General features: G+C 35.9%; 1 protein-coding gene across 1 annotated transcript in view; it reads left to right on the forward strand.

Annotated features, from left to right (window-relative positions):
- The window catches only part of CEP120 (centrosomal protein 120), a 168,237-nt gene that overhangs the window by 134,075 nt on the left and 13,431 nt on the right, over positions 1-20,731 (forward strand). The window contains exon 20 of the mRNA XM_055302048.1: positions 6,978-7,039. Within this exon, the coding sequence (XP_055158023.1) occupies positions 6,978-7,039 (62 nt within the window). The remainder of the gene's footprint in view (positions 1-6,977; positions 7,040-20,731) is intronic.

Raw genomic sequence — 20,731 nt, forward strand, 5'->3', positions numbered from 1 at the left:
GAGAGTTCTACCAAACTTGTAAAGAAAAGTGAATACCCATTCTACTCAAACTATTCCAAAAAATAGAAAATGAAGGAAAGTTTCTAAATATATTCTATGAGGTCAGCATGAAGATTATACCAAAAACAGACAAAAACACCACACACACACAAAAAAAAAACTACAGGCCAATATCCCTGATAAACACAAATATAAAAATCCTCAACAAGATACTAGTAATCCACTTTCAAAAATACATTAAAAGGATCATTAACCATGATCAAGTGGGATTTATTTCTGGGATGCAAGAATATTTCAATGTTCAAAAAAATCTATCAATGTGGTATACCACATTAACAAAATGAAGCACAAAAATGATATGATTTCATGACAAATGCAGGAAATGCATGGAATTAAATTCAAGCTTTTTTCAGAACAAAAACTCTCAACTCAGTTCAGAGTGAACATATGTCAACATAATAAAGGCCATATATGAAAAACCTAGAGCTAACATCACACTCAATGATCAAAAATGGAGAGCTTTTTCTCTAAGATGAGGAATAAGGCAAACAGGTTTACTCTCGCCACTTATATTCAACACTGTCTCAGAAATCCTAGTCACGGCAACCACACAAGAAATAAAAGGCACCCAAATTGGTAGGGAAGAAGTAAAATTGTCAGTATTTGTAGATGACATGATACTATACACAGAAAACCCTAAAGATTCCACCAAAAAACTATTAGATGGACTCAATGAAGTTACAGGATACAAAATTAATGCAGATATCTGTTCTGATGATGTACCCTAACAAAGTAGCAGAAAGAGAAATTAAGAAAACAATCTCATTTATAACTGCAACAAAAATAATTTTAAAAACCTAGGAATAAACTTAACCAAGTAAATGTAAGACCTGCATGACTCAAATAGAAAGACGTACTATGCTCATGGATTGTAAAACTTAATGTTGTTAAAATATCCATACTACCCAGAACACTTTATAGATTCAATGAAGTCTTTACCTAAACCCCAATAGCATTTTTCACAAAACTAGAACAAATAGTAGTAAAATATGTTTGGAATCACATGACTCTAAAGAGCCAAACCAAACTGCAGAAAGAACAACAAAACTAGAGGCATCAAAATCCTGTATTTCAAGATACACTACAAAACTACAACAATTAGAGCAGTATGATACTGGTACCAAAATAGATACACAGATCAATGGAAAAGAATAGAGAACCCACAAATAAACCCACAATTTCATGTTCAATTAATCTAAAAATAAGGAGGTGGTAACATGCAATGGGAAAAAGATAGTCTTTTCAACAGTATTAGGAAATTGGACAGCTACATGCAAAAGGATGAAACTGGACCACTTTATTATATTATACACAAAAATAAACTCAAAATGGATTTAAAGACCTAAATATTGATTCCTGACACATAAAACTCCTAGAAAAAAAACCAGGCAGTAATCTGTTTGACATTTATCTTAGTGATGTTTGTCTAGGTATGTCTCCTCCTGCAAGGGAAACAAAAGCAAAAAGAAACAAGTGGGACTACATCAAAATAAAAAGCTTCTGCACAGCAAAGGAAACCATCAACAAAATGAAAAGACAACCTACTAAATGGGAGAAAGTATCTGCAAGATAAAGGGTAACATCCAAAATATATAAAGAAATTATACAGCTCAATAACAAATAATTCAATTTAAAAGAAATAGAGTACGTGAATAGAAAATTTTCAAAAAAAAAGTCATACATGTGGCCAAGAGACACACGCCAAAAAATGCTTAACATTCCTACCTAATTACTAGAGAAATGGAACTCAAAACCACAATGAGATACCATCTTACACCTGTCAGAATGGCTAGAATGAAAAACATAAGAAATAACAAGTGTTGGTGAGGATGTGGAAGAAATGGAACCCTCTTTGGTTGTTAGTGGGAATGTATACCTGTGAAGGCACTGTGGAAAAAACAGTATGGAGGTTTGTCAAAAAATTAAAATTAGAAATACCATATGATCCAGTAATTCCACTACTGGATATTAACCCAATGAAAACATTAATTTGAAAAGATATATGTATTCCTAACACTTACTGCAGCATTATTTACAATAGCCAAGATAAGGAAGCAACCCAAGTGTCCACCTATATATGAATGAATAAAGATGTCAAGTATAAAACATCGTGATCTCAAGGGGGCACCTGTACTCCAATATTTACAGCAGCAATGTCCACAATATCCAAACTATGGAAAGAACCCAAATGTCTAGCAACAGATGAATAAAGAACATGTGGTATGATATATACAAGGGAATTTTATTCAGCCATCCAAAAAACGAAATCTTACCATTTGCAATGACATGGATGGAACTAGAAGATATTATGTTATTCAAAATAAGTCAGTCAGAGATAGTTGTATGATTTCACTCATATGTGTAATTTAAGAGACAAAACAGAGGCGCATAGGGGAAGGGAGGGAAGAATATTATAAGATGAAATCAGAGGGAGACAAACCATAATAGACTCTTAATCATAGGAAACAAACTGAGGGTCACTGGAGGGGAGGGGGCTGGAATGTTCATGAATAGGATCATGGGCAAATGGGCATAGCTACACAGTGGAATATTGCTCCACAATAATGAGTTTCCTGATACATGAACATGTGACTCTTGATGTGAGAGGTTGTGAGTTCGAGCTCCACTTTGGGTATGATTACTTAAAAAGAAGAACAAAATAAAATGGTACAAGGAAACTTTAGGAGTATTGGATATGATCGTTACTTCAATTGAGGTGATGGCTTCCAAATTTCATATATCAAAACTTCGCAGATTGTTTTTTTTAAGATTTTATTTATTCTTGAAAGACACATAGAGAGAGGCAGAGACACAGGCAGAGGGAGAAGCAGGCTCCCTGTGGGGAACCTGATGCAGGACTCTGAAACCCCAGGATCACACCCTGAGCCAAAGGCAGATCAACCACTGAGCCACCCAGGCATCCCGGATTATATGCTTTAAATATGCACCATTTATTTTGTATCAGTTATGTCTTGATAAAGTTGTTGTACTCTTTAAACTTCTGATATTAAAATAACAGCTGCCAAGGAATTCTTGATTGTCTGTTCATATAAATTTTTGAAGTATTCCTTAATATAGTGATAGTATATTTGTTCGGCCATATTAGGATATTTCTTTTTCCATGGAAGTGGATTTTCTAAGTGAGGTTTAGTATTTACCATATTGAAAAACGCTTATGTGAACCCTTTTATTTTTAATAAATTTATTTTTTATTGGTGTTCAATTTGCCAACATACAGAATAACACCCAGTGCTCATCCCATCAAGTGCCCCCCTCAGTGCCTGTCACCCAGTCTATGTGAACCCTTTTAAAGATAAATCTTTATTTAATGTATCACAGCCCCCATTGCTTTTTGTAACACAAAATACAGAAACTGGGAAATCTTTTTCTCTATGTCACAGATGACATGGTGACAGGGGCAGCCCACATGGCAAAGTGCAGAATCCAAAATTAGATACTATGTACAGGTTTATATTTGCTTTTCTGCACAAGCAATTTCAGAGTATTTGCAAAATTACATTCCACTCAAAAGGAAATACATAATTGAAGTGATCAAAACAGGAGAAAAATACAGACTGGCGAATACTAATCCCAGAGAAAATATTAGTGAGCAACAATTATCATAATCAAGGATTTTCTTGTAAAGTGACAGAAAATCCAGCTTGTTAGCTCCAACTGTTGTGATGGTCATGTTACAACAAATGTAAATCAAACCATCACTCTGTGGGGCTTAAACTTACACAGGGATGTATATCTGTTACTTCTCAATGAAACTGTGGGGAAAAAAAATCTAGTGCAATGGCAACACAATACATATATATTAATATTTGGTGACTTTAAACTGAACTGGTAGTACAGGTATAATGCTGGTTAAAGAAACAGGATGATATTTATGCTTTTTCCCTAATTTGAATACATTATTAAAACTCAAAATAGGTGTCATGTCAAAATTATGTCTTCAGATATGAGAATAAAGTTCCTTCTGGAAAACTGTATCATTAAATGACATTTTAGAACCTACCAATACCTTGAAAATCATACAGTTGAAACCACTTAATTACATTATTTATAAGTAACTCTAAAAGGAAATAATAAGTTATTACTAAAGATTATACAGTGGGTATAGGATTCTTTCCTATCCCAGGGGCAATGTCTCGTAACAATTTCTTGGATGTTCTTGGATATTTCAACACACGAGCACACATTTAATCTATTTAACACCATTGGAAGGAAGCTAGAAAATTGTGATGATTTGCAGTAAGTCTCAGAGATTGTTTTCCATTAATACTTAAACACCCATCTCATTTTCTTTTTTAATATGAAATATTTTATTTTTTAATATGAAATATTTTAAATAATGGTTACAGATACAAATTCAATAAACACTTTAAAGGCACCACCTAAATTGAACAAGTATTAATATTATATTATTTTTTCATCTTCACTTTTTTTGTTTTTAAAGATTTTATTTATTCATGAGAGACAGAGAGAGAGAGAGAGAGAGAGAGAGAGAGAGAGAGGCAGAGACATAGGCAGAGGGAGAAGCAGGCTCCATGCAGGGAGCCTTATGCAGAACTCGATTCCAGGACTCCAGGATCATGCCCTGGGCCAAAGGCAGGCGCTTAACCGCCGAGTCACCCAGGAATCCGTCATCTTCACTTTAAAAAATATATATATATATTGAAGACTCTGATACTGCTTTTCTTTATCCCATCACCTTCCATCCATTCGCCTCTGACCATTCTCCCGAATGTTCCCTTTGCCGTTCACATTCCTATCTTTTTAAAAAAAAACTCCTCTCTCTGGCACGTGCTCTCTCTCTCAAATAAATAGAATCTTAAAAAAAAAAAAACAAAACTTCATTACCTGTGTGTGTTCTGTACGCAACTGGTACCATTTTGTAACAGAATGTCCATAATGGAACTGTACCTGGTTTCTTGAGCAATGTCTACTCAATAAAATATAAACATGAATCCACTTCATTTTTCTGTGCTTCTTTTACTCTGCTAAATCTCTTCTGTACTTTTATCTACATCATGGACAGATGTCAGAACTTTCTAGTCATTTGAGGGTGTTAAAATTGTTTAAAATTCTAATTTCATCTTTTTAAAAGATTTATTTGACAGAGAACACAAATAGAGGGAGTGGCAGGCAGAGGGAGGAGAAGCAGGCTCCCCACAGAGCAGGGAGCCAGATGCGGAACTGGATCCCAGGACCCTAGGATCATGACCTGAGCCAAAGGCAGATGCTTAACAGACTGAGCCACCTGAGTGCCCTCTAATTTCATTCTATTTAAATATTAGCGCTTATAGTTGTTTGGGACTTCATTAATGTATAGTCTATATACAATAAGTTTCACAAGCATTAAGGATGGTATTAAGGATTCCACTATGCAAGGAAATACACAATAAAGTGTGTATTTATATCCCCCCACGTGACCAATACTCAAACCAGGACCTAAAACATTCTGATTACTCCCAGAAAGTTCCCTCATGTACCTTTTAAGGCAGTATCCACTGCCTACCCCCCCCCCCAACAAAATGGAAATACTATTCTGACTTCTATCATCATAGCTTAGTTTTGCCTATTCTGGTATCTCATATAAATGGAATCTGACCATGTAATATAATGTCTGGCTTCTTTCACTCACATCATGTTTTTGAAATTCATCCATGTTGTTACAGATACCAGCAGTTCATTCTTTTTCTTTTTAGTACCGTTGAATGGTATTTTGTTGTGTGAATATTCACAATTTGTCCATTCTGCTGTTGATGGGTTTGTGTTATTTCTAATTTTCGGCAATCGTGAATAAAGCTGACATGAACGACGTGTACAAGTCCCTTTGTGGACATCTGCATTCAATTTTCTTGAGTAGATGCCATCAGATAAAACTACTGACTCATAGAATAGTATGTGTTTAACTACAAACTGCCAAACACTTTGAAGGGGGTTGTCACATTTTACACTCTCAACCAATGATATATGAGGATTCCAGTTACCACATTTATGGCAACACTTCATAGGGTCAATATTCATTCTGTTAGGTGAGTAAAAAGTATCTTCTTGTAGTCATTTCCTTTACTTTTAAGTGGAAAACCCAACACAGTTAACAGTTACTGTTGCACGTGCATGCATAGAATATCTCTGGAAGGATGCCCAAGAACCTGAGCATGCTGGTTTTTCTTTAGTGAGGACTGATGAGCCTCTATTTCGCTGGGGCACTGGTGTGGCAGGTAGACTTTTCACCCTGCAACCCCTTCATTCCTTTTGAAAGTTGAATCACGTAAATGTATTATATATTGAAAAAAGAATTTTTTAAATCACTACATTGTTCAATCATGAACCTCCACCCCACTTCTATCCTAGACTAGGCTTGTGAGTGGGGGGATGCTCAGGGTATGGTCAGGTTAGTTTCTAGCAACTTCACCTCCTTCCTCTTCTAGGCTCTACCTCAAGGCAGGAGAGAGGGAGGGAAAAGGACACACTCATCTGTCTGTCTGGGAGTATATCTTCCTCTTTGGGGGGTGCTGCAGCTCCTCTAACATGGCTGGCATTTGACACAGTCTTCGTGGCAGATCCAAAGGCAGATCTTTCCTGGGTCACATATGTGCGGTTTCCTTATGGGCTGGAGACCAAGGAATTTGCAGACTTTCTGCTGTACCATTCTCTGATACAGAGCATCCAGGTCCAGCCTGGCTTCTTTCAGCCCTCCTCAACTCTGATCCCTGTGGGCATCAGGCTACAACCTGTGGCCTCTCATTTGTGGCCTTGCTATGGGTTCCAGCCAGTTGGCTCAGCCAGCGCTTCCTTCTGCAGCATCCCCTGACCTATGGGAACCTCACAAATATGGAAGTGATACAGGCTTCTTGTCTGCGTCTCCACCTGACTCTCTCTCACCACATCTCTCCCCCTCGCAGCTCAGCAAGTCACGATTGATGAGCCTACAGGTAATTTCGCAAACATTCAGCATGAGAATGAGGTAAGTCTTTCTCCTTCTTGCAGGCACTGTGGAAATTTATAAGTGTCCGAGAATCCTTCACACTTGGCTCCCCAGCCAGAAAGGGGAGGAGTGGGGTGAGAAAAGCCAAAGAAAAGGAGAGAAAAGCCTCGGTGCTGTCCTCTAGGAAGATGGCTCAGAGTTTCAGTAATGTTTTCCTCGTGACATCACTGAAGTTCTTACATAAAATGCCTGAGTCAGCTGTTACAGGGCCAGTTCTGCTAAATCTTATTAATCCTTGTCTGTGTGTGTCTAACCGGGTGGAGAGAGCTGCTGCATGTGTGCTGGGGATGGGGTGGAGGTGAGCTACCCCCTGTGGGACGCCTTTCTGGTCCAGGTGCTCCTCAAATTTTAATATGCATACAAAACAATGGGTGATCTTGATAAAATGCAAACTCAGATTCAGGAAGTCCAAGTGGGCTTTAAAATTTTGCATTAAAAGTGTTTTTAATTGTGTAGAATACACATAACATTTACCATCCTAGCCGTTTTGTAAGCTTACAAGTGAATGGCATGAACTAGGTCACACTGCTGTGCAACCATAATCACCATCCATCTCCTGAACTCTTTTCATCTTGCAAAACTGAAACTCCATACTCAATAAACAATAACTTCCTATTCTCCTGGCAACTAGCGTTCTACTTTCTGTCTCTACGAATTTGAGAATTTAACTATTCTAGCTACCTCACGTAAGTGAAATTAGACATTATTTGTCCTTTTCTGACAGGCCTATTTCACTTAATATAATATCCTCAGGGTTTGTCCATGTTGTGACACATGTCAGAATTTTTTTCCAGCTGAGATTCGTATTTCATTTGGCGGACTCCATAGAGTACACTGACCTCCCTCAAGTGGGTGGGCTTCATCCAATCCCCTGAGCACCTGGATACAGCAAAAGGCAGAAGGGAGAGAAGTTCGCCCCCTTTCCCCTGCCTCACTTTGAGCCGGGACAGGTCAGCTCATCTTCTACCCCGACTAGGATTTACATCATGGGCTCTCCTGGGAGCTTCAGACTCAGACCAAACTACACCACTGGATTTTATGGGACTCCAGCTTGCAGAGAGCAGATTATGGGATTTGTTAGCCTCCATAATCTAGACTCAATTCCTCATAATAAATCTTTCGTTCTTTTCTCTGAAAGCTTCTATTGGTTCTTTCTCTATGGGGAATCCTGACTAATACAGTAGTTATGCTATTTTTCATTTTTTGAGGAAATGCCATACTGTTTTCCACAGTGACTATTCCATTTAAGATCCCCAAACAGAGCCCAAGTGTTCCAATTCCTCCACATCCCTGCCATAGCCTGTTATTGTAGGTTTTGTTGTTATAGTGGCCATCCTAATTGCATGTGAGGTAGCATCTCACTGTGGTAAAATCACATCAATGATTACTGCTGTTGACCATCTTTTCAAGTGTCCATTGGCCATTCACATATTTTCTTTGGAAAAATATCTGTTCAAGTCCTTTGCCATTTTTAATCGGGTTGTTTGACTTTGTTGTGGTTCCGTTTTTTATACATCTGGGTATTAACTCTTATCAGATATGATTTGCCAGTATTCTCTCTCATTCTGGGGGTTGCCTTTTGTGTTATGTTCTTTTCACAGATGTGTTTAGTTTTGATGTACTCCAATTTTATTTTTTCTTTTGTTGCCTTTGCTTTTGGTGTCATATCCTAGAAATCACTGCCAAATCTAATGTTGTGATCATTTTCCCCATTTTTTTTTAACATTTTGTTTTCTTCATTTATTTTAGAGAGACAGCATGTGCGTGAGCTGGTGTAGGAGTGGAGGGGAAGGGAGGGGGAGAGAGAGAGAGAGAGAGAGAGAGAGAGAGAGAGAGAATCTAGAGCAGACTCTCCACTGACTGTGGAGCCCCAGGTGGGGCTCAATCCCATGACCCTGAGATCATGATCTGAGCCAAAACCAAGAGTTGGAGGCTCAACCCACTGAGCCACCCAGGGGCCCTAGGCTATGTCTTCTAAGAGTTTTATAACTTTAGTGCTTAAATTTAGGTCTTTTTTTTTTTAAGATTTATTATTTATTCAGAGAGAGCGAAAGAGAGGCAGAGACAGACAGAGAAGCAGGCTCCATGCAGGGACCCCGACGTGGGACTCGATCCCGGGTCTCCAGGATCACACCCGGGCTGCAGGCGGCGCTAAACCGCTGCACCACCGGGGCTGCCCAAATTTAGGTCTTTGATTCCAATTTGACTTACTTGTATATGCTTTAAGATATGGATCCAGTTTCATTTTACATGTGAATTCCTAGTTTTCTCAGCTGTATATGTTGAAAAGATTGTTATTTTGCCACTGAAGATCTAGATACTGTTGGTGGAAATCAACGGGCTATATGTGAGGGTTTATTTCTAAGCTCTCTATTCTATTCCATTGGTCTATAGGTCTTTCATTGTGCAAGTACTATATTGTTTTGATTACCATGGGTTTATAATAAGGTTTGAAGGAAGTATGAGAACTCCAACTTTGTTCTTTGTTTTCAAGATTGTTTTGGCTATTCTAGGTCCCTTGATTTCTTACGAATTTTAGGATGGATTTTTCTATTTTAGAAACAAAATGTCATTGGGATTTTGATAGTGATTGTATTGTAGAGCACTTTTAGTAGTACTGGTATCTTAGGAATACTACAATGCACACATATAAGATGTCTTTGCATTTATTGATGTCATCTCTTCTTGGAGCAACATTTTGTAGTATTGTAGTACAAGTCTTTTGCCTCCTTGGGTAAATTCATTCATAAATATTGTTCTTGTTACTGTAAATGGAACTGTTCTCTTCCTTTTGGATCATTAACTGCTAGTGTATAGTAACAACTCATTTTTCCTGTATATTTTGTATACTTTAATTTATTAGTTCTAATAGTTTGGGGGAATTTTTAGAGTTTTCTACATATAAAATCATGTCAAGTATGAACACCAATACTTTTACTTCTGGCAAGAACTCTTCAGGACTACTTTGAAGGGGAGTGGTGAAAGTGGGCATCCTTTCCTTGCGCCTGATCTTAGAAGAGCTTTTTTTTTTAAGATTTCAATTTATTTATTCATGAAAGACACACAGAGAGAGCGAAAGAGAGGTAGAGACATAGGCAGAGGGACTGGATCCTAGGACCGTATAGATAGCTTCTAATAGTATTGACATTCTAAGAACATTAATTTTTCCAATCCATAAATATGTATACCTTTCCATTTGTCTTCTCCAATTTCTTTCGTCATTTTCTTGTTTCTGATCTTAGAATGAAATCTTTCAATCATTTACCAGCTAGTTCAATGTTAGCTGTGGGCTTACCATACACAGCCTTTGCTGTGTTATGTTTCTGTTAGCCTAATTTGACAAGATTTTTTTCATAAATGAACATTTGATTTCATCAAATGCTTTCTTAAACCTACTGAGATATTCTTGTGATTCTTTTCGTTCATTCTATTAACGTGATGTAGCACATGGATTGATTTGTTAATGTTAACCATCCTTGCATCCCAGGGATAAATCCCATTTGATCATAGTGAATGATGCTTTTAATATGTTGCTGAATTTGGTTTGCTAGTATTTGAGAATTTTTTAATTTATATTCATCATTACTGATTCAATCTCTTCACTGGTAACTGGTCTATTCAGATTTTCTTGTTTCATTTTTTTGTGCTCTAAATCTGTATCTTTTCTTTCCTTAGTCTAACTCTGACCTTGATTTATTCTAATTTTTTTGGTACCTGAAGGTGTAGAGTTTGATTATTTGGGATCTTTCTTGTTTCATAATGTTGGTATTACTGCTACCAACTTTCCTCCTAGGACTGCTTTTGCTGCATCTTAAAAATTCTTATATATTCTATTTCCTTCTCAATGTCCTAAGAAACTTTATTTCCCCTTACATTTCTTCTTTGATTCATTGAATGTTCAGCTAACTTTTGTTTAATTTCCATGGATTAATGTATTTTCCAGGTTTCCTTTTTGTTATTGATTTCTAGTTTCATGCCATTGTGATCAGAGAAAATATTTGGTATGATTTCAATTTTCAAACTTGTTTTGTGGCTTAACATGAGATTTATTTTAGAAAATATTCCATGTATGCTTGACGGTAATGAGTATTTCATTGTTGGATAGAATGTTCTATATATGCTTGTTTGGTCCATTGGATTGTGTCTTTGGTGTTATTCAAATCAACCGTTTCCTTATTGATTGAATGTTTTATCCATTTTTTGAGTGGTTATGAAAAACCCCAACTATGACTGTATTACTGTTTATCACTCTTATTAGCTTTGTTAGCTTTTGCTTTATCTATATATGTATCTGATGTCCGGTACATAAGTATTTACAATTGTTTTATCTTGATGGATTGGCCATTTTATTATTATCGAATGATCTTCCTTGCCTCTTTTTACCATTTGTATTTTGTGTGATCTAAGTATAGCTACCTCAGCTTATTTTTATCATTTTCTTGAAATGATTTTTTCTAACCCTTCACTCTCAATCTCTGTGTGTCTTTTAGGGCTCAAGTGATCCTCTTGTAGGGGGAATATAATTGGATTTTTTTTAATCCAGTCAGCCATTATATGTGTTTTGACTGGAGAATTTCATCTGTTTAGGTTTGAAGTAATTATTCATAGGTAGGGACTTAGTATGACCATTTGGTTAATTGTTTTCTGGTTGTTTTCTAGATCCACTGTTTCTTGGTTCTTGCCCTACTGTCCTTTTTCATGTTTTGATGTCTTTTGGTAGGAGTATGCTTTGACTTCTTTATAATATTCTTTATGTAATATTTGTTCCCTTGTGCTTACTCTGAGATTTACATAAAATCTTAAAATTATAACACTCTATTTTAATATGACAACTTATCTTCAATGTATCTCCTAGGCTTTACACTTTTATTTCTCCTCCCTCTGCATTAGATTTTTGTAGATCAAGTTTTGGCCTTGGTATCAGAGTCTTAAATAATGGTGGAAGATATACATTACTTTGTTTACAGAAATTTTATATAATCTTAAGTGATAAGTCATACTCTATTTCTACCATAACAGATTTAATTTTCTGTTCTATTTAAAGATATTTAAACTGCCTTTTTATTTAGAGCTAGTTTTAACTAAGCTATACTTGCATTCTAAGTTAGTATGCTCCATATGTTAACTATATATACACCAAACGCTTTCAGTTAGGATTATCCATTTATTTTCTATATTTAAACTTTGATCACCTCTTATTCAATTTGACTTTTTGTATCAAGCAATAGGCTACAGTGAGAAAAAGATAAGGACATGGATCCCAACCCAAAAGGGGTTGTAATCTAAACAGACATGTACACAACTCACTACAAGGTGTACCATAGTTTTAGTGTTACAATACATTGTTAAAAACTATTATAATGGAACTCAGAGAACAGGAGTATTTCAGAGCAGGAAGGTCACAGAAGAGGTTGCATTTGAACAGGCCATGAAAGATTCAAACAAACCTTTAGAATGCCCTTATGTTAATTATTCCCAGTAAAATTACTGCTCTTTCCTGCAAAATACTCAGAAGTTGTTAATGCAGTTATTCCAATTTTTATATATTTCTACATAGGACAAAGTCTTTTTTTTGTTAAATACATGCAGTACCAAGAAAATGAAGGTAATGATAATGAAATATTAAGGAATCACATCTGTAATGTTTATTAACATTGTATAATCTTGTTTTTGATCTTCAGAAGACACATCAAATGGACAAGTGCAAACAACACATTTCATTCACTACAGAATGAACTAGATGACAGAGCATGCATAATGTTTCGTATTCAATACACAAAACAAAGTATAAGTTAGCCTAGATCATACTAATAGTGAGAACTTAAAATACAGCATGTTAGTTGTGGAAAAATTCCATAGTCAGATAATATCAATGACAAAAACCAGTCATAATACTTTGAGGTTTGTATCAAATAAATTCACTGAGAGAAATATCCCAAACTTGCATTGCATAGATCAGAGGAAATCATTGATGACAGAGTTATAAGTCAAAGTTTTCAGTAACAACTCTGTCACTTAACCTTTTAGCACCTCTGGTTTCTCAGTCGTCCAAATGGTCATGACCCCAACCATATGTCCTTCGAAGGAGTTATGCTGTTACCACTAACTCTGTTAGGTAAATATACTTTATAAACTATGATTCACTTATCAAATACAGTTGTTACTGGTCAAGTGGATACTTTGAATTTTTCACGCTTATCTTAGAGAACAAAAGTTGGCAACATCACATCATGTATCCAGTTAGGACTTTCCCTATTTTTATTTTTACTATTGCACTGATTAAATTTTGTGTAGAAAAAAAGTTGAGGGGAGAGCCTGGGTGACTCAGTTTGTTGAGGAGCTGATTTTGGCTCAGGTCATGATATCAGGGTCATGGGATCAAGCCCTATGTCAGGCTCCTCAATTCAGTGGGTAGTTAGCTTGAGAGTCTCTCTCTCACTCTCCCTCTGCTCCTCCCCTTGGCTTTCTCTATTTCAAATAAATAAGCAAAATATAAAAAAAAAAAAAAAGGAAAGGAAAAAGTTGAAGAGTCCTCTCCATAGTCGGCTAGCTGTGGGACCTCAGATATTTTCAACTCTGCTAAGGCTCTGTTTCCTCATCTAGAAAGGAGGGATCCTAATAACATCTCCCTCCTAGAACACTGTGTAGATTAAATAAATACCACATGTGAAGTGCTTGGCACAATGCCTCACTTGTGGTAACAGTACACTAAATGGCAGCTTGCATTATTACATTCCGGATGTTCTGGAAAAATGAGAGAGTACTCGTTGATACATTCATGGAAGTCCTAATGGAGACACCAACTTACCAAAGATTGTGCATCTAGTCTGTACAACTCCTAAAGAGCTATAAATGGTGTTTTGAAATACACCATCCTGTTAATATCTTTTTCCCCTGGAATTATTCATTTAGAGCTTTTCCTAGCAAGTCCTGTTAAATTTTTTTAATTCTACCTACTGATTTCTTCTCCTTGAAAGAATTTTTTTTCCTTTTATAATCCACCAGTTCCTGTGCCCAAGGATGTCAATACTTGGAATGTCAATAGAAGCACCACCTTTGCTCCTACATATGGTTTGGAGTATTCAGGTCAGTCCTGACTGACAGGATAACAAAATAAAGAAAAGAAAGGCCTATTGAAGGTTAACCAAGCTAGAACTATTCCAAAAGAAATAAAGTCAGTTCAGTAAATGTCATTCCATAGGCCAAAATAAATCCCACCAGGGAAAAAAGAGTTTAAAAAAAAAAAAACCCAAAAACCTCAGGGTGCTTAAAGGTCTTTGAAAACATAAAAGAAGAATCCCGTAAGGAAAGGATTGATAGATTTAATTTCTTCAAGTCGAAAAACAACATAAATAAAACTAAAAGGAAAGCAACAAACTAGGGAAAATATTCGCAACACAGATGAATGATTTACGTCTTTATTATAGAAGGAAATAATAAGAGTTGTGTGCAAGGATCTATGCGAAAGGATTTTATAATAGTGATAAATGAGACATTTCAGTTTATAAAATGGGGATAGTTTATGCAATGGCCAAACTATGAAGTGTCTACACTTATTACAAAATTATGTCATAAAAGAATACTTTAAAAATGGTAGCTTAAAATATATTTTTAAGTAAAACACTTAAAAACTTTAAAAACATTCAGTTATTTAAATGAAAATAGTAATAGTATGTTTAATAGGATACAAACTAAGTATGTATTTTGATAAAATATGAATGATGGTGAAAGATGTGATCATGGCTATTTCAACTTTTCCTTTGCTTTTTTGTGTTTTCTAAAATTTCAACAATCAATATATAGATTTTAACCAAAATGTTGAAAAATATACTTTAAAAACACATCAACAGATTGAGGGTAAATGGCAGCTGAGGAAATCTTGCAGCATTTAACAAAAAGTTAATATTTTTACCTTAGTGCTGCCTCATCTTTTCTGAGATAAAGCTTACCTTTATATTGTTAATTGCAACATGTGAATAAAGATGTTGCAAATGTTACATTTATTAATAGATACCACTGGAAAAAAAATAAACAGCATTGATATAAGGGGTCGAATCATAGGGTTAAATAAAATTATGCTCATTCAAAAGATAGAATAATATGCATCTATGAAATACTCATGTTTAAAAGAGTAACATTATCAAAGAAACATGTATAGTTGTCTGAGGTGATTCAAATTATATCTTTGTTCAAAGTCAAAATGACACGTTAGATTGGATGAACTTATCAGACATACACACCATTCCATTCAAAAGCATCTGAATACACATTCTTCCCAAACACATGGGATATTCTCCAGTAGAGACCACACATTAGGCCACACACACAAAATCTCAATAAACCTAGTAACACTGAAATCCTGTGAAGCAATATCAAGCATCTTTCCCGATCATAATAAGACACCAGAAATCAATTTAAAGAGCAAAACTGGAAAATTACAAGAATGTGGAGATTAAACAATATGCGACTGAACAACCAAGGTCAAAGAAGAAATCAAGAAGAAAATTAAAAAATAACTTGAGAAAGATGAAAATAGAAACACAAAAGGCTAAAACTTTTGAGATGGAACAAAAACAGTTGTGAGAGAAAAGGTTGTAGCAGTAAATCACATCAATAAAGAAGAGAAATATCAAATAAACAACTAAACTTTACAACTCCAGGAACTAAAAAAGAAGAATAAGTGAAGTTCAAAGTTAGTAGAACAGAAAACAAATCAAAGATCAGAGTAGAAAAATCTAAATAGACTTGAAAATATATAAAGAAGAACAGTAGAAAAGAACAATGAAACTAAGGGCTGGTTCTTTGAAAAGACAAACAAAATTGACAAGCCTTTAGCTAAAACTCATCAAGAAAAAGGAGAAGTCTGACATAAATAAAATCAGAAATCAAAGGGGAGACATTTTAAGTGATACCAAAGAAAGAGAAAAAAATCTTATGAGGCTGCTATGAGCCAATATATACCAACAAATTGGACAACTTAACAGAAATTGATAAATTTCTAGAAACCTATAACCTACCAAGACTGAATCATAAAAAGCCAAACCAAAACAAAAACCCCCAAATCCTGAGCAGAACTACTAGTAAAGAGATTCAATCAGTAATCCAAAACCTCCCAACAAATCAAAGTCTAGGACCAGACAACTTCACTGGTGAATTCTCCCACACATTCAAAGAATATCAATACTTCTCAAACTGCTCCAAAAAAATTAAAAGAAGGAACACTTCAAAACTTTCAGAGGCCAGTATTACCCTGATTCCAAAACCAGACAAGGAAATCACAAGAAAAGAAAATTACAAGGAATCCCTGATGAATATAGATGTAAAAACACTAAAAAATTTAGCAAACCAAATTCAGTAATACATTAAATACATAATACACCATGATCAATAGGATTTATTGCAGGGATGTAAGGATGGTTCAACCTTTGCAAATTAATCATTGTGACACAAAACATTAACAAAATAAAAGGTAAAAGTCACAGGACCATCTCAATAGAGGCAGAAAAACTATTTGACAAAATTCAACATTTTTCATGATAAAAAAAAGTCAACAAAGTGGGTATAGAGGGAATGTACCTCATATAGAGGCAAAGGCCATGTATGACAAGTCCACAGCTAACATCATATTTAAAATGATTAAAAGCTGTAACCTTATCCTTTAACATCAAAAACAAGATAAGGATGCCCCTTGCATTCACCTTTATTCAGTGTAGTATTGGAAGTCCTAGCCAGAACAAGTGGCAAGAAAAAGAAATGAAAGACATCCAAATAGAATAGGAAGAAGTAAAATTATTCCTATATGAAGATCATACTATATAAGGATAAGCCTAGTAAAGATTTCACATAAAACCAATGTTAGAACTAGTCAACAAATTCAGTAAAGCTCCAGGATATAAAAATCAATACACAAAAAAATCTGTTGTGTTGTTTTACACTATTAATGAACTATCAGAGAAATCAAGAAAATAATCTCATTCATAATTATATCCAAAAGGATAAAAAACTTTGGGAGTAAATTTAATCAAGAAAGTAAAAGACCTATATGCTGAAAACTAAGACATTTATATATATATAAAAAAAGGCAGATACAAGTAAGTGGCAAGGTATTCCAAGCTTATGGAGACACAGAATACTGTTAAAACGTCTATACTACCTAGAGCAATCTACACATTCCAAGCAATCCCTATCGATTCCAATGACACAAAAGAAATAAAGGGGAAGTGCCTAGCTGGCTTGATCAGTAGAGCATGTGATTCTTGATGTTAGGGTTTTGAGTTCAAGCCCCACACTGGGCGTAAAGCTTACTTAAAAAAAAAAAATTCCAATTGCATTTTTCACAGAAGCAGACTCAACAATCCTACAATTTGTATGGATCCTCAAATGACCTCTTTCTTGAAAAAGAACAGCAAAGCTGGAGGGATCATTCTCCCTGATTTCAAACTGTAAAGCAAAGCTCTGGTAGACACATAGATCAATGGAAAGGAACAGAGAGCCTAGAAATAAACCCACGCATATATGGTCATTTAATTTATGACAAAGGAGTCAATAATATACAAGGAGAGAAGAATGACCTTTTCAATAAACAGTGCTGGGAAAAGTGGACAGACACAAGCGAAAGAATCAAACTGGACCGCTTTCATACAGCATACAGAAAAATAACTCAAAATGGATTAAAGACTTGAATGTACGCCTGAAACCATAAAACTCCTAAAAGACAACAGGATAAATTCCTTGACATTGGTCCCGGCAATGCATTTTTAAATTTGATACCAAAGTAAAGGCAACAAAAGTCAAATTAAGTAAGCAGGACTACATCCAACTAGAAAGCTTCTACACAGCAAAGGAAATCATCAACAATATGAAAAGGCAACCTACTGAATGGGAGAAGATATTTGCAAATCTTGTATCTGGTAAGGGTCTAGTATCCAAAACACAGAAAGACTTAACTCAACAGCCAAAAAAATAAAAAAAAAATTCCTAAATAGTCCAATTAAAACAATGGCTGAAAATCTGAACAGCTGTTTTTCCCAAGAAGAGAGTCAGTTGGCCAACAAGTCAATGAAAAGGTCTTCAACATTACTCACCATCAGAAAAAATACAAATTAAAATCACAATTAGGCATCATCTTACACCTGTTAGAAGGTATGAAAAAGACAAGAAATAACAAGTGTTAGCAAGGATGCAGAAAGAAGAGAAACCTGTGCACCTGTGTGGGAATGTCAACTGGTGTAACCACTATGAAAAATGATATAGAGGTTCCTCAAAAAATTGATAATAGAACTACCATATAATGCAGCAATCTGACTTCCAGGTATTTATCCAAAGAAAATGAAAACATTAACTCAAAATGGTATATACACCCCCCACTTTTTTTCAGTATTATTTATAATAACTAGAACATGGAACTGCCTATGTGTCCACTGACAGATGAATGGATAAAGAAGATGTGGTTTAGATGCACAACAGGATAGCAGTCAGCCATGAAAAGAATGAAATCTTGCCATTTGCAACAACATGGATGGTTCTTGAGGTCATCATGCTAAGCAAAATCAAGCAAACACCATATTACCTCACTTATATGTGGAATTAAAAAAAGGAGATAAAAGTTAATAAAGTTAATGTTATACATCAATTATATCTCAGCAAATTTTTAAAATAAAGGATGATACTGACCATAAAACTATTTCTCTATTCTATTAAAAAAAATTCAGTGCCTTCCTTTCTGTCCCAGCTTCTCTGACCATTTTACTCAAACTGCACTATTCTTTCTATGCTCTTAATAACTTTCACTATACAACATTTTCCTTTTATTATGATTGTTTGTCTATTTCTGTAGGCATATATTGAGAATTTGTTGAATTCATTTAAAAAAATGTACCTACCCATACACCAAAGAGTATGCTAAAAAAACTAGTTGTAGCTCTTGCTAGATGGGGTGAGTATGGTGATTTTTCCCCTTCTTTATCAACCCCTAGGTTGTCCTAATTTTTCTGTGATGAATATGAGTAACTGTTTTTTTTTAAGATTTTGTTTATTCATGAGAGACACAGAGAGAGAGAGAGAGAGAGAGATGCAGAGACACAGCAGAGGGAGAAGCAGGCTCCCCACAGGGAGCCCGATGCAGGACTTGATCCCAGGACCCCAGGACCATGCCCTGAGCCGAAGGCAGATGCTCAACCACTGAGCTGCCCAGACATCCCCATGGGGGAATCGTTTTAACAAGAGAAACGTGTGTGCATGTTTGTTTACAACTGGCTCTCTAGTTTTACCCCTTTTACCCCTGAATCCTTCCCAAAGTTCTTGATTTTCAAAGTTCTCCAGGAGAAACACTACCATCTTTCTCATCAATCTGTCTCAGGGTTTAAGATCCTTCAGAGTCAAAAAAATCTTCCTGTAAATGACTTCATTCTGCTTGCCCCTGGCAAGGTTTCATGGTGCCTGCTTGTCTACTGTCAGGCAGGAAGGCAGATGTTGAAGAAAAAAGGAGAGAGATTCATTTTTTAAAGTGATGGAGTGAAGACAACGAAAAGAAAGGTAAGTAGCAGAGAGAAGAAAGGAGGCAGGCAGCGTAATTACCAGCTGCATATACGAATTGACGCTTCCACGTGCTAGTGTCCAGCATCAGGGGTTCGCATAAGGGGGACCGTGACAGAGTCCCTGCCCTTGAGGGTTTGGTCATACAGAAGGGAAAAGCTCCAGGTCCCGCGTTTATGCCACATTTCCTCCCCGAACCTCAGCAGGCATTTTTGACTCTAGGTATCCTGCCTCTTAGCAGCTGCGTGAAGTGGGCAGCTGCCAGAGACACACTGGGCAACAGTGTGATAACTGCACAGAGTGACACCGGATATTGTCAAAAGCGTGCGACAACTTTGAATTATCCTTCTATGGATTATCCCCTCTCTGCAGTTTTTTTTTTATTGGATGGTGTCTCTTTTGAGGGGAAAAAAACCCCACAGAGGGTTCAAACTAAGCATTTAGGAAAATAACTTTTCCCTGCCTTGTAGCTGTAGACATCCTGACCTTCCATTCATTTGAGCTTGCCTCATTATTTGTGGTGTCGAAAATAATCAATATATGTTTACCAGAATCCCAGGAACTATGCTAGGCATTTTGGATAATTCATCATTGAACAACTCCAATCTCTTTATTGGAGATACTGGTGGGAAATTATGAAGCGCAAAATATAGCACAGCATCAAACCAAAGCTCCTTGAGCTAAAAACAGAGAGGAGCAGACAAGTTCTATCTACTGGTTGCAGATGGTGGAGAACTTTCAGTCACAGATGAAGGAAAATGGGAAAACTCAAATTATTTGTGTTTCATTTTCCTGCCTCCACCAAGTCCCCCACTTAGTTAATTGGTACAATGGCTGAGTTTATTATTTTTTTACCATGTTCTGTCCTGTATTTACTATTTTTCCCCTAGTGATAATGTTGTAAAGTGTTATAGACAAGTTAATCCAATCAATTCCACAGACTCAGTTTTCTTAGTCTTAACAAAATATCCTGATGATAAATGTAAAAAAATTGTGCAGAGAAAGTAAAAATTGTGTATTAATTAGTTCATATAAGCTACATATTTTTAAAAAAATAATTGTATCTTGGGATGCCTGGGTGGCTTAGCGGTTGAGCATCTGCCTTCAGCCCAGGGTTTGATCCCGGAATCCCAGGAT

The sequence above is a fragment of the Nyctereutes procyonoides genome, unplaced genomic scaffold (genome assembly GCF_905146905.1).
Source record: "Nyctereutes procyonoides isolate TBG_1078 unplaced genomic scaffold, NYPRO_anot_genome, whole genome shotgun sequence".
Classification (NCBI taxonomy): domain Eukaryota; kingdom Metazoa; phylum Chordata; class Mammalia; order Carnivora; family Canidae; genus Nyctereutes; species Nyctereutes procyonoides.